General features: G+C 41.1%; 2 protein-coding genes across 4 annotated transcripts in view; one reads left to right on the top strand and one right to left on the bottom strand.

Moving 5' to 3' along the window:
• The window catches only part of LOC6585407 (tyrosine-protein phosphatase 10D), a 68,371-nt gene extending 61,249 nt beyond the window's left edge, over positions 1-7,122 (bottom strand). For all 3 annotated transcript variants that reach the window (XM_032732723.2, XM_032732725.2, XM_032732722.2), the window contains exons 1-2: positions 6,969-7,122; positions 4,793-5,253 (exon numbers count right to left, since the gene is read on the bottom strand). In XM_032732723.2, the coding sequence (XP_032588614.1) occupies positions 4,793-4,963 (171 nt within the window). In that variant the 5' untranslated portion in view covers positions 4,964-5,253; positions 6,969-7,122. The remainder of the gene's footprint in view (positions 1-4,792; positions 5,254-6,968) is intronic.
• A 635-nt stretch (positions 7,123-7,757) lies between these two features.
• LOC6585410 (DNA topoisomerase 3-beta) lies at positions 7,758-12,253 on the top strand. Its single transcript, XM_002011005.4, has 5 exons — positions 7,758-8,275; positions 8,458-9,202; positions 9,274-10,324; positions 11,383-11,776; positions 11,860-12,253. The coding sequence occupies exons 1-5, from the start codon at positions 8,185-8,187 to the stop codon at positions 12,153-12,155; spliced, it is 2,577 nt and encodes an 858-aa protein (XP_002011041.1). The 5' UTR covers positions 7,758-8,184; the 3' UTR covers positions 12,156-12,253.
• The last annotated feature ends 814 nt before the right edge of the window (positions 12,254-13,067 follow it).

Here is a 13,067-nt window from a genome sequence, read left to right as displayed (position 1 = left end):
TACTAGAGACTTGTGCTTTGGCAATTACATGCATATTCATGTTATAATCATAATCTAAAAGTTTCATGAAGATCGTACGTCCATAAAAAAAGTTATTAAACAATTAAGTTCTCATAGTAAGCGCACACTGCAGCCCATGCGTGTTTATGCGTGGTTGCTTGTGTGTGTATGTGTTTGTGTATGTGTGTGTGTGTGTGTGTGTGTGTATGCGTTTGTGTATGTATGCGTGTGTGTGTGTATGTGTGTCTGTATGCGTGTGTGTGTATGTGTGCCTGTGTTTGCGTACGTGTGTGTGTGTGTGCGTGTTTCTTGTGTAAGCTGAAAGTCGCGAAAAAGTATTGAAATATCTATTGCTCCAAGGGTTCAGGGGATCTCGTAGTCGAGCAGTCTCGACTAGAGCTTTCTTACTTGTTTATTAAATTAATTTTTTGCATTGCCAAATTTTTGTTTCATATATTTTGGTAAGTCTTTTTCCTCATTGCGTTGACTTTATTCTTCCTCCTTTGACTTTGACGCCTGTTTTCCCATTCTCAATCCCTCTATGTCTCTTCCTCGATTTTTTTTCTTCTCTTCCCTATCTTTTTTTCTCTTTCACGATGTGTTTTTTTTTCTCGCTCTCTGTCTATCTCTATCGACACTCGCTTTCTTTCTTCCTTCTCTCTCTATTTATCCTTCTGTATATCTCATCACCCGCTCCCTCCTCGTACTCTTCTATTCATGTCGCTCATGTCTCTCTCTCTCTCTCTCTCTCTCTCTCTCTCTCCTCTCTCTCTCTCTCTCTCTCTCTCTCTCCCTCTCTCTCCCTCTCTCTCTCTCTCCCCCCTCTCTCTCTCTGTATCTTTATTTTTATCCCTCCATTTACCTTTCTCTCTCTATCTCATCCCCCGCTCTCTCTCTGGAAAGTGTCCTTTGCCATTCCTTATTCTTCGATTCATGTCGCTCATGTCTCTCACTCTCTCTATCACTCCATTTGCCTTCCTCTCTCTTTCCCATCCCCAACTGTCTACCTCTTCCCTCGCCTTTCCTATATGTCTTTTATATCTTTAGCTCTTCTATTCATATTTTTTTGTTCTCCGAGTCGCTCTCTCGCTCTTTCTCTCTCTGTCTCTCTATTCCTACAGTATCTCATATCAGCTAAAACTTTTACTCTTTTCAACTCTATCCATCTTTATCGAACCATATTTTGATCATGCGTAACGCATTCGCCGGGTGTCAATTGCGAGGCAGCCAGTCAGCCATTAAGTCAGTCATTAAGTCACTCAGACAGTCAGTCAGTCAGTCGCTGCGTCTGCCTCTGTCTGGTCAGGGCTGCATTAATTGAAAAGCTCTCTTCCAGCTCCTCCCACTGCAAAATGTGCGCGTGTGTGTGTGTGCGCGCGTTTATGTGTGTCTGTGCTCAACAAATTGTAATCAGCCGCATTTCGCAGCTCTTCTTCAATTTTTCAAGTGGTCTGCTCTGCTCTGTGCTCTGCGTCTGTTTCAGTTGTTGTTGTTGACTGTTTCTTTAGGCCAGCTTGACACGTGCCGTTGGACTTAATATGGGTGAGAGAGTGAGAGAGAGAGAGAGAGAGAGAGAGAGCGAGGGAGAGAGTGTCAGTGCTTGTCGCTCTTATCTGCGACACGCATCTGTGTCCCTTGTCTTTTGTCTTTTGCGGCCGTGCATTTAATTGCCGTGCAGCAGCCCGTGCCACGCCCCCAAATTAGCCAGACGCCCCCCCCACCTAGACGAAAAGCCAAAACCAACTGCAGCCCAAATCCATTGCCAAAGCCAAAAATCCAAAGCGAATCGCAATTGTATCTCGTTTCGTTTTTGTGTTTTCGTTTTTGTTTTTTTTTGTCTCGTCAGTTTAATTGTTTTTGTGTTTATTTAATTTTGTGTTTTGTTTTTGTTTCTGCTTCTTTGCAGTTTATGTATTTGCTTCAAATTGGGCCGCACTTTGCGCTTAATTTACCACGCATCCGTTTCAGCTCACATATCCGCAGCTCAAACTGTATCTGTATCTGTATCTGTATCTGTATCTGCATATGTATCTGTATCTGTATCTGTATCTGTATCTGTATCTGTATCTGTATCTGTATCTGTATCTGTATCTGTATCTGTATCTGTATCTGTATCTGTATCTGTATCTGTATCTGTATCTGTATCTGTATCTGTATCTGTATCTGTATCTGTATCTGTATCTGTATCTGTATCTGTATCTGTATCTGTATCTGTATCTGTATCTGTATCTGTATCTGTATCTGTATCTGTATCTGTATCTGTATCTGTATCTGTATCTGTATCTGTATCTGTATCTGTATCTGTATCTGTATCTGTATCTGTATCTGTATCTGTATCTGTATCTGTATCTGTATCTGTATCTGCATATGTATCTGCATATGTATCTGCATATGTATCTGCATATGTATCTGTATCTGTATCTGTATCTGTATCTGTATCTGTATCTGTATCTGTATCTGTATCTGTATCTGTATCTGTATCTGTATCTGTATCTGTATCTGTATCTGTATCTGTATCTGTATCTGTATCTGTATCTGTATCTGTATCTGTATCTGTATCTGTATCTGTATCTGTATCTGTATCTGTATCTGTATCTGCATCTGTATCTGTATCTGTATCTGCATATTCAGCCTTTTTCTTTCAGTGTAAACCTAGAACAAGTTTTTTTCTTCATATCGAAAGACTTATCCAAAAATATCTTAAGCAACGCCTACACCACCAGAAGAGAGCCACAATTTTTTAGGCCAGTTCGCTGAACCAGTCGCGAGTGCAATGCTTTGCAGATTATAAACCTTTTATATAAGAATATATGGTATATATGGTTGTTTTTTTTTTTTTTTTTTTTTTTTATAGGTATATTCAAGTTGGGGTCTGTTCAAAGCGCCGTGCGGCAGACGTGACTTTTGGGCCATGACGCTCGAGCACAATGCAAAGCAATTTCAATCGTGGTATGTGACTAAATGATAAATATTTGCGTTCATTTATCGAATAGACAAACAACAGCAACAAACCCAACAATAATAACAATTTACTGTGATGGATCAGCGGAAGTAACTAACAAAAAACAAACCCAAATAGAACAAGTAAGAAAGTTCCAGACGGAAGTGCCCGACTGGGCGGTACCCCGAGCATGATGCTATTTAAGCCAATTAAATATTCTTCTATATAGGCAAATACGTATATGTACACGTACATACAACCTCACTCATTTATCTTGCAATGAGAAAATAGTATCTCATCTTAGTCACATAGTATTTGGGATCCAAGTAAAATATCGATATTTATCGATAATAAGAAAAGGAGATTATATACGAAACAAAGAGACATGGGTAGTTCGACGCATTACATCAATGATCAATAATATAATTTACATGTACTTTATACGCACTGCCACGCCTCTTTCTCATAAAAACAATAAACCCTTCTTTAGCCATTTTCAATGAATTTAAGCCACAGCAAAAAGACCTTTCAAATCGAACTCTGGTCAAGTGAGGCGCAAAGAACCAATGCGAAATAATTCGCAAGCCCGATTATACAATCATGACTAAATGTGAATCTAAGCACTAAACGCAAACGACTTAAACATGTTCGCCCAGAGTATTTTATTTTATTCTTTATTAGAGCTACGTGACGTTCATTTGTTAGCTTCAGTAAAAAAGGAAATAAAAAAAAACTAAATAAATAAAAAAATCATTAATTTGTTCGGCTATTTATTTTAATGACTTCGACTCACAAGTTTTTAATGGCATGCCGTTGAGCCGCTGAAACATCTTGCCACAGCACATTATCATTCAAATTGAAGTTCGTCCAATAAATCACAATTATCATAAATAATAAGTTAAGGAACTAGAACGAAATTGCATAACAAATAACTAAAGGTAACTAGACTAAAACCACGAGCTATAAACCATATACGACTGCTTCTCATCTGATCTTTTATATTCAATCTGAAAATATTATGTTATTATGCAATCGATATCACGATCTAGCCATAAGCCGTGTATCTTTGACTCACATGCATCTGTATTCTCGTATATGTATTTATAACTGTATTTGTATCCGCGTATTGGTTCGCATCTCGTGGTATGCATATTCATTGGTTGGCTGCGACTATTTCCATCTCATTCACACCAATCGACTCTCCCAATGCTCAAGGTCTCTAGCGAAAAAGAGTACAACAGAGAAGAAAACAATACCGAAAATACCCCACCCCCCCTCCTACTCGCAAACTCTTTCACACTAAACAACACCCGCTATACGCTACGCGCGGCTAGAAGACAAGTTTTGCAAGTAGCATAAAAATAAATCAACAACAACGAACATAAAACGCAATACGAAACGAAAAAAAAAAAAAAAAAAAATCAAAAATTGAATTGAATTAACATGGGAAATATGCGCTCCTCCACTAACAACAATAATAACGGCAGCCGCAACAACAACAACAAGGACAAGAGACCAGCATGAGAACGCATCAAGTGCAACTGTGATTTTTCGCGTCTCTTATGTGCATGCTGTTCTTCTTGCTGCCAGGCCCTATGTTGCTAGAGTTTAATGTTGCTCAGCAGCTAGTTAAACCCTCAGTGCGTAGTTTAAAACCAACAATAAAACTAGAACATTCTAAATATTGCACAATGTTAAGTGATTATGTGCATATACGTATATATGTATACATATAGTTGTGTATATAAAATGTGTTTAAACCAGACATAGGCCCATTCTAATAAGACTGAATATTCATGTGTTTCAGCCTGTAAACATTGTATCTAAACATAAAGGAACTGTGTTGCTTACCTGAACGCAAAATGCAGCCAAAAACGCGAAGCTCCATAGCCAACAATGTTGCCGAGCTGTTGTTATTGTTGATCTTGTCGTAGTTATTGTTGTTGTTGGTTTTGGCTGTTTTTGTTGCTGCTGCCTTTTGAGTCGAATTCTCGTTGTTGCTTTGCTTAACGTGTCCAACATTTTGTGGCCGTCTTGTTGCTGTTGTTGTTGCTTGTTGTTTGCTGTTGCTATCTGAACGCTGTTGTTTCAGTTATTATTATTAATATTTTTTGCTTGCTCCGTTTTGCTTTTTGACTTTATCAATGCACTATGGCTAATTTCTTTTAATTTTCGACATTTTCGTAACGGGAGTAGTTTTTGTTTTAAGCAAATTCATCGTTTGTTTTTGTTTTGTTTTCTTTTTGCTTTTTGGTTTGTTTGTTTTGCAATTACAGCTTAATTATTTTTGTATTAACTTTCCTCGCGTCATTCTGTGTGAGAGTAAATATTGGAGCGTGAGAGGGAGTGAGAGAAAAAGAGTTGTGCATTTACAACGCATACAAAAGTCATACATATAAGCGCGAGAGCGCCAACTAGACAAGCAAACACATCTGTGTGTGAGCGTGCGAGTAAGGTATTGGTGTACGTGTTTTAATGTGTATGTGCTAGTTTGTATGAGAGCAGCTTTCAAGCCCAGCTCAGCGCAGCTTTTGCTGTTGTTGATCAATAGCGCTTCCTCGCTCGCTCGCTTGCTGCCCCTATCTGCTTCTCTCCTTCTTCTTGCAATGTGCGTTATGGGCAGCAGCGGCGCCTGCGCCAACGGTTTTCTGTTTCTGTTTGTTGGCCAAGCTTTCGATTTTTTTATAGGTATTTCTTTTTGTTAATGTTATTGCATTAAAAATTTGTCAGTTTCCACAGAGCAGACATGACGTCACAGCACCAAAAGCTGAACAGCAAACACATATATACATACGAAACATGTATGCACATTCGTGCGAGCGTGCGTGTGAGTGTGTATATTTATAGTAAATACCAATAAAAAGAAATCAACAACTTTTACAGAAACCTGTATTTTTTGGTTTTTACGTTAAAGCTGTCTAGGGTCGAGTTGTTGGTGATTGTTAATAACATTGCCATATGCAAAAAAGGCCTTCAACTCTGTTTCTGGCTGCATCGGAACGAGAGAACAACAGAGAGCAAGAGAGTGCGAGAGAACCAAGCACCCATAGTAAATGGGGAAGAAGCAGAACGGAGCAAACCGTGAATGATGGCAGATTTTACACTCGCTCTCGTAGAATAGACACTCCAAAAGAGAAAGAGACAGAGACAAAGAGACTCAAGCTAAGCTTAAGCCATTGTTCTGTTCATTAATAGAACCGCAACAACAGCAATGGCTAATCAACTTTAGAGCTTGAGAAACGGCAAGTAAACAATAACAATGCAAAGCTCAGAAAACAAGTTTTTTTTTGGGTAAATTTTGTTTTTAAGCGAATTTAGGACAAGTTTCTAACCACAATTTGAATATACATATTTACATACATACATGTACGTAAGTACATAAGTATATACAACAAAAATAGACATTGTTAAAGCACCACAGTGTTTGTCAAATTCATTCACAAACACTGGTGAAATTTAAAATAAAATAAATAAAATTAAATAAACCAAGGAGTAGAAACTGAGAGACGATTGCAAAACGGCGCCAACAGAGCGCGCTTTAGTGCGAGGGGGAGGCAATGCATTGGCACGCAAAAGAAAGCGACGGCATGCAAAGGAAGGAGAAGGAGGAGGAGGAGGAGGAGGAGGAGGAGGCGGCGGCGGCGGCGGCGACAACAAACCAAAAAAAAAAAAAAAAAAAAACGGCTTATGCTGCCGGTGTTGCTAGTGTTGCGTAGGTGTGTTGTTGTTGTAGCTTTTGTTGTTGCGACAAAAACTCTCAATTTCTGCTTTTACTTTACAGCGGCTGCTGCTGCTGCGCTACGCTTTGCTACTCATTTCTTGGCCAAAAACAAAAAAGTAGTGTGTGTGTATGTTTATATATATTAATGACACGAACTTTTCTTGTACAATATTTAAACATATATATCTATGTATGTGTGCTTTCATATATTTATAAATATGTAGCTGCGTTCAAAATTATTTTGCTAACCGTCGCCAAAAAAAATAACACAAACATACAACAACAAAAAAACAACAAAAAACGTACACTCAGACGCAGAGGCACACACATACAAACGTAAACATACACGACGGTGACGACGACCGCGACGGACAAACACAGCGGCAAAACAGAAAACGGACGACGACGAAACAGCGACACGTAACTGAACACGTTCACGGCCAAAACTCGACTGAGCATCGGGCTTTGTAGCGGTGGCTGCGCTGCCTGCATCGCAAGTCGGCTGAGCAAGTGTCTGCGTGCGTGTTTTTTAAATGTTTATGTGTGCGAGTGTGCTTATGTACATAGGCTTTAACGTTTGTGTGGGAGACGACTCCCGGTGCGCTGGGTGGATGTTTCTGTTGCAGCGCTGCCATACTTGGCGCGTGATTTGAAATTTGTCAGCGGCAGTGCTGGCAAACTCGTTAATTATCTTGTTAACAGTTTTAAATTTAAAGCTGCCATTTTGAAAAGCTGCCGTACACAATCAGAACTTAATATTAAATATAAATATATAACTTATATCGTACTTATTATATTTAGAGACATGTATTCATTGACATTATTTTTTATTCACAGCTTAATACTTATTTTGAAAATGCTCAATTATATAAAAAAAAAAAGATGCTCATTGAATGATGAGCTAATTAAATATAAAAGGCGGTACACTTGTATATCTAAAAATATTCAAATAAAATTCGAATTCAACTTTTGGTGTTGGGCAATACCGATGATTGGCTTGAAGATCGATATGTAAATAGGCATACTGCCGTGCCCTAATCGGCTTATTGCACACAACGAGACTATCGATACGATACTTACATCCCTATTTTTAGTGTTTCTTTAATTTTTTGCGCACCACCAACACAAACCAAGGCTACACGGTTTTTTTGCAAATACCTTTAGCGTTTATATTTATTTACCTAATATAAACTTTGTATTAGAGTTGAACGCCTCCGCTTTAACGCGTATTGCAATCAAGTACAATAAGGCACGGCAATACAAGTATTTACGGCAACACAATCAAATAGGGAAAAAGACCGGCAGCAGCTTCCACACAGACGCATACACCCAAACACACACAGACTCACATATACGCATACACATGTAGATTAATCTATGAAAGTGTCGCTAAAAACAAGAATCATCTCCCATTGTGCAAAGACAGCGAGCGTGAGCACAAGTGAGAGCAAGCTAGAGAAAGAGCAGGAGGAGGTGGAGCAGAAATAGTAGTAATAGGTGTCATCATCAACACATTTAGGCCATGAAGAGCGTACTGATGGTGGCCGAAAAGCCTTCGCTGGCTGCGTCCCTCGCCGGCATTCTCTCCAATGGACGCTGCACGGCAAAGCGAGGTTAGAGACGTTAAATAATAACAATATAACTGTTAATCTGATTGATGTGAGGTGCGCGGATTGATCAACTGAAGAGCTTGGCACTGCCTAATGTCTGACAATCTAAGCACCTGCTCATCTATACAGATTTACCAATATATACACATACATATATTCATATAATATACCCTCTCTATGGACAGGGAACAACGGTTGCTCCACTCACGAATGGACCGGACCCTTTCGCAACGAGGGAAACGTACACTTCCGCATGACCTCGGTCTGCGGCCATGTGATGTCGCTCGATTTTATTAGCAAATATACCTCGTGGGATAAAGTGGATCCCGTGCAGCTGTTCGATTGTCCAACAGAGAAAAAGGAATGCAATCCCAAGCAGCAGATGCGTTCGTTTTTGGCGCATGAGGCGCGCGGCTGTGACTATCTGGTCTTGTGGCTCGACTGCGACAAGGAGGGCGAAAACATCTGTTTCGAAGTTATGGATGCAGTGCAGCACGTCATACACAATGTGTACAGCACATTTGTGACGTATCGGGCGCACTTCTCGGCCATCACGGACAAGGATATCAAGGGTGCGATGGAGTCGCTGGGGCATCCCAATAAGAACGAGGCCAAATCTGTGGATGCACGGCAGGAGCTGGATTTGCGTATCGGCTGTGCCTTTACGCGCTTTCAAACGAAATTCTTTCAGGGTCGCTACGGCGATCTGGACTCGTCGCTCATCTCCTACGGCCCCTGTCAGACGCCAACTTTGGGCTTCTGTGTGAAGCGACACGACGATATACAATTGTTTAAGCCCGAAACCTTTTGGTATTTGCAACTGGTGGCCGGCCAGCCGGAGGTGACGCTCGAGTGGGCGCGCGGGCGTGTCTTCAAAAAGAACATTGCCATAATGCTGCTGAATCGCGTGAAGGAGCACAAGGAGGCGACGTAAGTGAAGCCTCTATTTTCATCTTTCACTTACATAATCTCCCTCTCTATCTCTCTCTCTCTCCCTCTAGCGTGGAGAGCGTCAGTAGCAAGGAGTCATTTAAGAGCAAGCCGCAGGCCTTGAACACCGTTGAGCTGATGCGAATCTGCAGCTCCGGCCTGGGCATTGGTCCGTTTCAGGCCATGCAAATTGCGGAGCGCCTATATACTCAGGGCTACATCAGCTATCCGCGCACAGAGACCAATCAGTATCCGGAGAACTTTGATCTGCACGCCGTGCTGCGGCTGCTGCAGCCGTCGGGCGATTTCGGCGACGAGGCTCGCGCCATTTCGAGCGATTTTCAAACACCGCGCAAGGGCAAAGATGCGGGCGACCATCCGCCGATAACGCCCATGAAACTGGGCCATCGCAACGACTTCGATCGTGACACCTGGCGGGTGTACGAGTTCATTTGCCGTCACTTTATGGGCACCATATCGCGTGATCTGAAGTATCGCACGACGACGGCCAAGCTGAAAGTTGGCCTCGAGACGTTCACGTGCACGGCGAATGTCCTGCTGGATGCGGGCTTCACCAAAGTCATGACCTGGCAGGCCTTCGGCAAGGATGAGGCAATGCCGCCGTTCGTTCAGGGCACACAGGTGCCCATCACTGATGTGCGTCTGGCCGAAAGCCAAACCGGTCCGCCCGACTATCTCACGGAAGCGGAGCTGATCACGTTAATGGAACAGCACGGCATCGGCACCGATGCCTCCATACCCGTGCACATTAACAACATCTGTCAGCGCAACTACGTGAAGATCGAGACTGGCCGCAAGCTGATACCGACAACATTGGGCATTGTCCTGGTGCACGGCTATCAGAAGATCGATCCGGAGTTGGTGCTGCCCACGATGCGCTCCGAAGTTGAGCGCATGCTCACGCTCATTGCCAAAGGATCGGCGGACTTCAATGATGTCCTGCGACATGCCATCAAAATCTTTAAGCTGAAATTCGTCTATTTTGTGCAGAACATCGCCAGCATGGATATGCTCTTCGAGTCGTCCTTTTCGCCGCTGGCCGAGTCGGGAAAAGCGCATTCACGATGCGGCAAATGTCGTAGATACATGAAGTATATACAGGTATATATATATATATATATGTGTGTATATATAGAAGATGTATGCATATATGTGTGTATATAATGCATAATTTGCTGATGAAGTACGAGAAAGAGAGAGAGGGGTAGAATAATAACATGCTGGCTATAGGAATGATTATATATCAGAGATAAAGAATTGTGTGTGTGTGTAGACAGAGATAGAGATAGGATGATAGTAGAGAGTTGAGATGAGATGAATGAATATGGATATCAATAAGCGATAGATGTAGAGATGCGTAAGAATAAGCAACGATATATTTCTGGATAAGATGTCTGGGTACGATGAACTATGGTTACTGATATAGAAAAAATTTGAAAAAAAAGCGATAGACATAAATATGTAGTTATGTAGAAAGGGAGAGAAATATGCAGAGCTGATAGAAAGAGAAAGAGGGGTATATGTGATATGTATGATATTATAAATAGAGATAGGATAAGAAAAGGTATATGGGTAAAATATAGGAATCAATTAATAAGTTTAGACTTGGAACAGATAAGAAAAAGCTATAGGCATGGAGATGTGCAGTGATATGAATTGAGAGACAAGGAGGGAGAGAGATAGAGCAATGTATTCTGGGTGACGGATGGTAGATCAATGATTTTGGATATAGATATAGATATAGATATAGACAAAGATATATGTATGAATGTAGATAGAGAGACAGAGAGAGCATCTATGTATGGGGAGATTTGGATGGTAGATGACAAAAGGTTAGTAGATGATAGAGAGCGGATGATTTTATAATCGTGTGTACAACACATATCGCTAAGATTTATCATAAATGATAGATAGATAGTTTACATTAATAGCCATGGTCAAAGATTAACCTATAAATATAGACATAGAGTACGCTATGAAACGTGAATATATGTATTATATGTAGTGAACGATATGTAGCTATAGTTAAAGATAACTAGAGAACTATAGAACAGAACAAGCCTGGCAGACTAGCCATAGCCACCTCTACTTAATTTAGACATATTTCATCCATTCAAATTGATTGACAACTGACTTTTCTATTGCCATCTCTTTCGCAGACGAAGCCCGCTCGCCTGTACTGCTCGCACTGCGAGGACAACTATACGCTGCCCAATGGCAATGTGAAGGTGTATCGGGAATTCAAGTGTCCCCTGGATGATTTTGGTCTGCTGGCGTTCTCGACGGGCGTGAAGGGTCGCTCGTTCGCGTTCTGCCCGTATTGCTACAATCATCCGCCGTTCAGGGATATGCCGAAATTCGGCGGTTGCAACACCTGTACGCATCCCACCTGCCCGCACTCGCTCAACACGCTGGGCATATCCAGTTGCGTGGAGTGCGAGACGGGCGTACTGGTACTCGATAGCACACTGTCGCCCACCTGGAAGCTGGGCTGCAATCGCTGTGATGTGATCATCAATTGCTTCAAAGGTGCCACCAAAATAACAGTCGAAGGTGAGCTTCAGCAATGGCTAATGCATTAGCCACATCTGTGCAAACTGAAATTAAATTATAATTGTGATTTCTCTTCCTGACAGAGAACAAGTGCAGCGAGTGTGGAGCACAGCTGGTGAATGTGGTCTACAAATCGGATAAATCGAAATTCAAAGATGGCAGCGAGGAGAAGAGCGGCTGCGTTTTCTGTTCTAGCGAATTTGCCCATCTGGTTGAGAAGCATCGGGCGGTCGCCTCGCGTCAGGTGCGCAGTGGCGGCCCCTCGCGTGGCGGCGGCGGCGGCGCTGCCGGCCCTGGCGCTGGCAACGCACGTGGCGGACGACATGGTGGACGCCCGCCAAAGGATAAAATGGCACAACTGGCTGCATATTTTGTTTGATCAAGCACTGCCCAACACTGGCCTCTAATTCAAATTGCATTTAACTAATCTAGAAATCGAGACTCTGCAGTAAATAAACAAAATTTGTATAAATAGAATTACAATTCATGCTGTTCTCTTTTAGCCCAGGGCAAAACTTAAGGGTTAAGCACCTCTAAGCCAAACAGTGTTGAGCAATGTCAATGCTACCACAGAGCTTGGATCCCAGTAAATACTTATATACATACATATATGTACTGGATATATTTATCAAATAATAGCAGATCAAGAGCTATAAACTTCGATTTTTATTTATTTATTTTTTTTTTTGCCCCTTGCGTCTTAGAATATTTATTGAATTACCCCTTCGAAAGACATCTATGTATATTCATTAGACCCCCGTACAAGCCTTACAATTAATATTATTGATTTCTTTTGACAAGTTTGAAGTATTGCATTGTGCATTTTAGTGGCATTTACAACATATTTATAATACCTGGTAAACGGCTGATTTAAATTTAGTATTTTTCAAACGCTAAATACCTCCATATTCTAACAAAAATAAATATCGATCGTGCAATGTGCCCTAAACGATTAATTTGCAGTATCTAATGCCATTTGTATGTGTGCCATCCACGACTATCAATTATGACAAAATTATCATATTTCTACAAATATATGTGACAATCTATTTTAATGATTACACATTAAAATTTTAGCTTTATTGCAAGGCACGAGCTCAAATCAATCGCAGGTGACTAAAGAAAGTATCGATATTTTTCACCTGCCTAACCGATTATTTGGTCTTCACAAGTGTAGCACACTGAAATGAACACAACAATAATAACAATTACTTTGGAAGCATATAGCAATAATACTTGTATACGTCAGATTGCACGATCTTTTATTTTAAGTTCGAAAATTTTTTGTATA

The sequence above is a fragment of the Drosophila mojavensis genome, unplaced genomic scaffold (assembly GCF_018153725.1).
Source record: "Drosophila mojavensis isolate 15081-1352.22 unplaced genomic scaffold, ASM1815372v1 contig_136, whole genome shotgun sequence".
In the NCBI taxonomy this organism is placed as follows: domain Eukaryota; kingdom Metazoa; phylum Arthropoda; class Insecta; order Diptera; family Drosophilidae; genus Drosophila; species Drosophila mojavensis.
Note: the sequence above shows the minus strand (reverse complement) of the source record. Positions and strands in the feature narration are given on the sequence as shown.

Bases quoted from the DNA above. Each gene is read 5' to 3' on its own strand.
- LOC6585410 (XM_002011005.4), top strand. From the start codon at position 8,185: ATGAAGAGCGTACTGATGGTGGCCGAAAAGCCTTCGCTGGCTGCGTCC. The intron at 8,276-8,457 runs GTTAGAGACGTT...CTCTATGGACAG, and splicing joins ACGCTGCACGGCAAAGCGAG to GGAACAACGGTTGCTCCACT. The intron at 11,777-11,859 runs GTGAGCTTCAGC...TCTTCCTGACAG, and splicing joins CACCAAAATAACAGTCGAAG to AGAACAAGTGCAGCGAGTGT.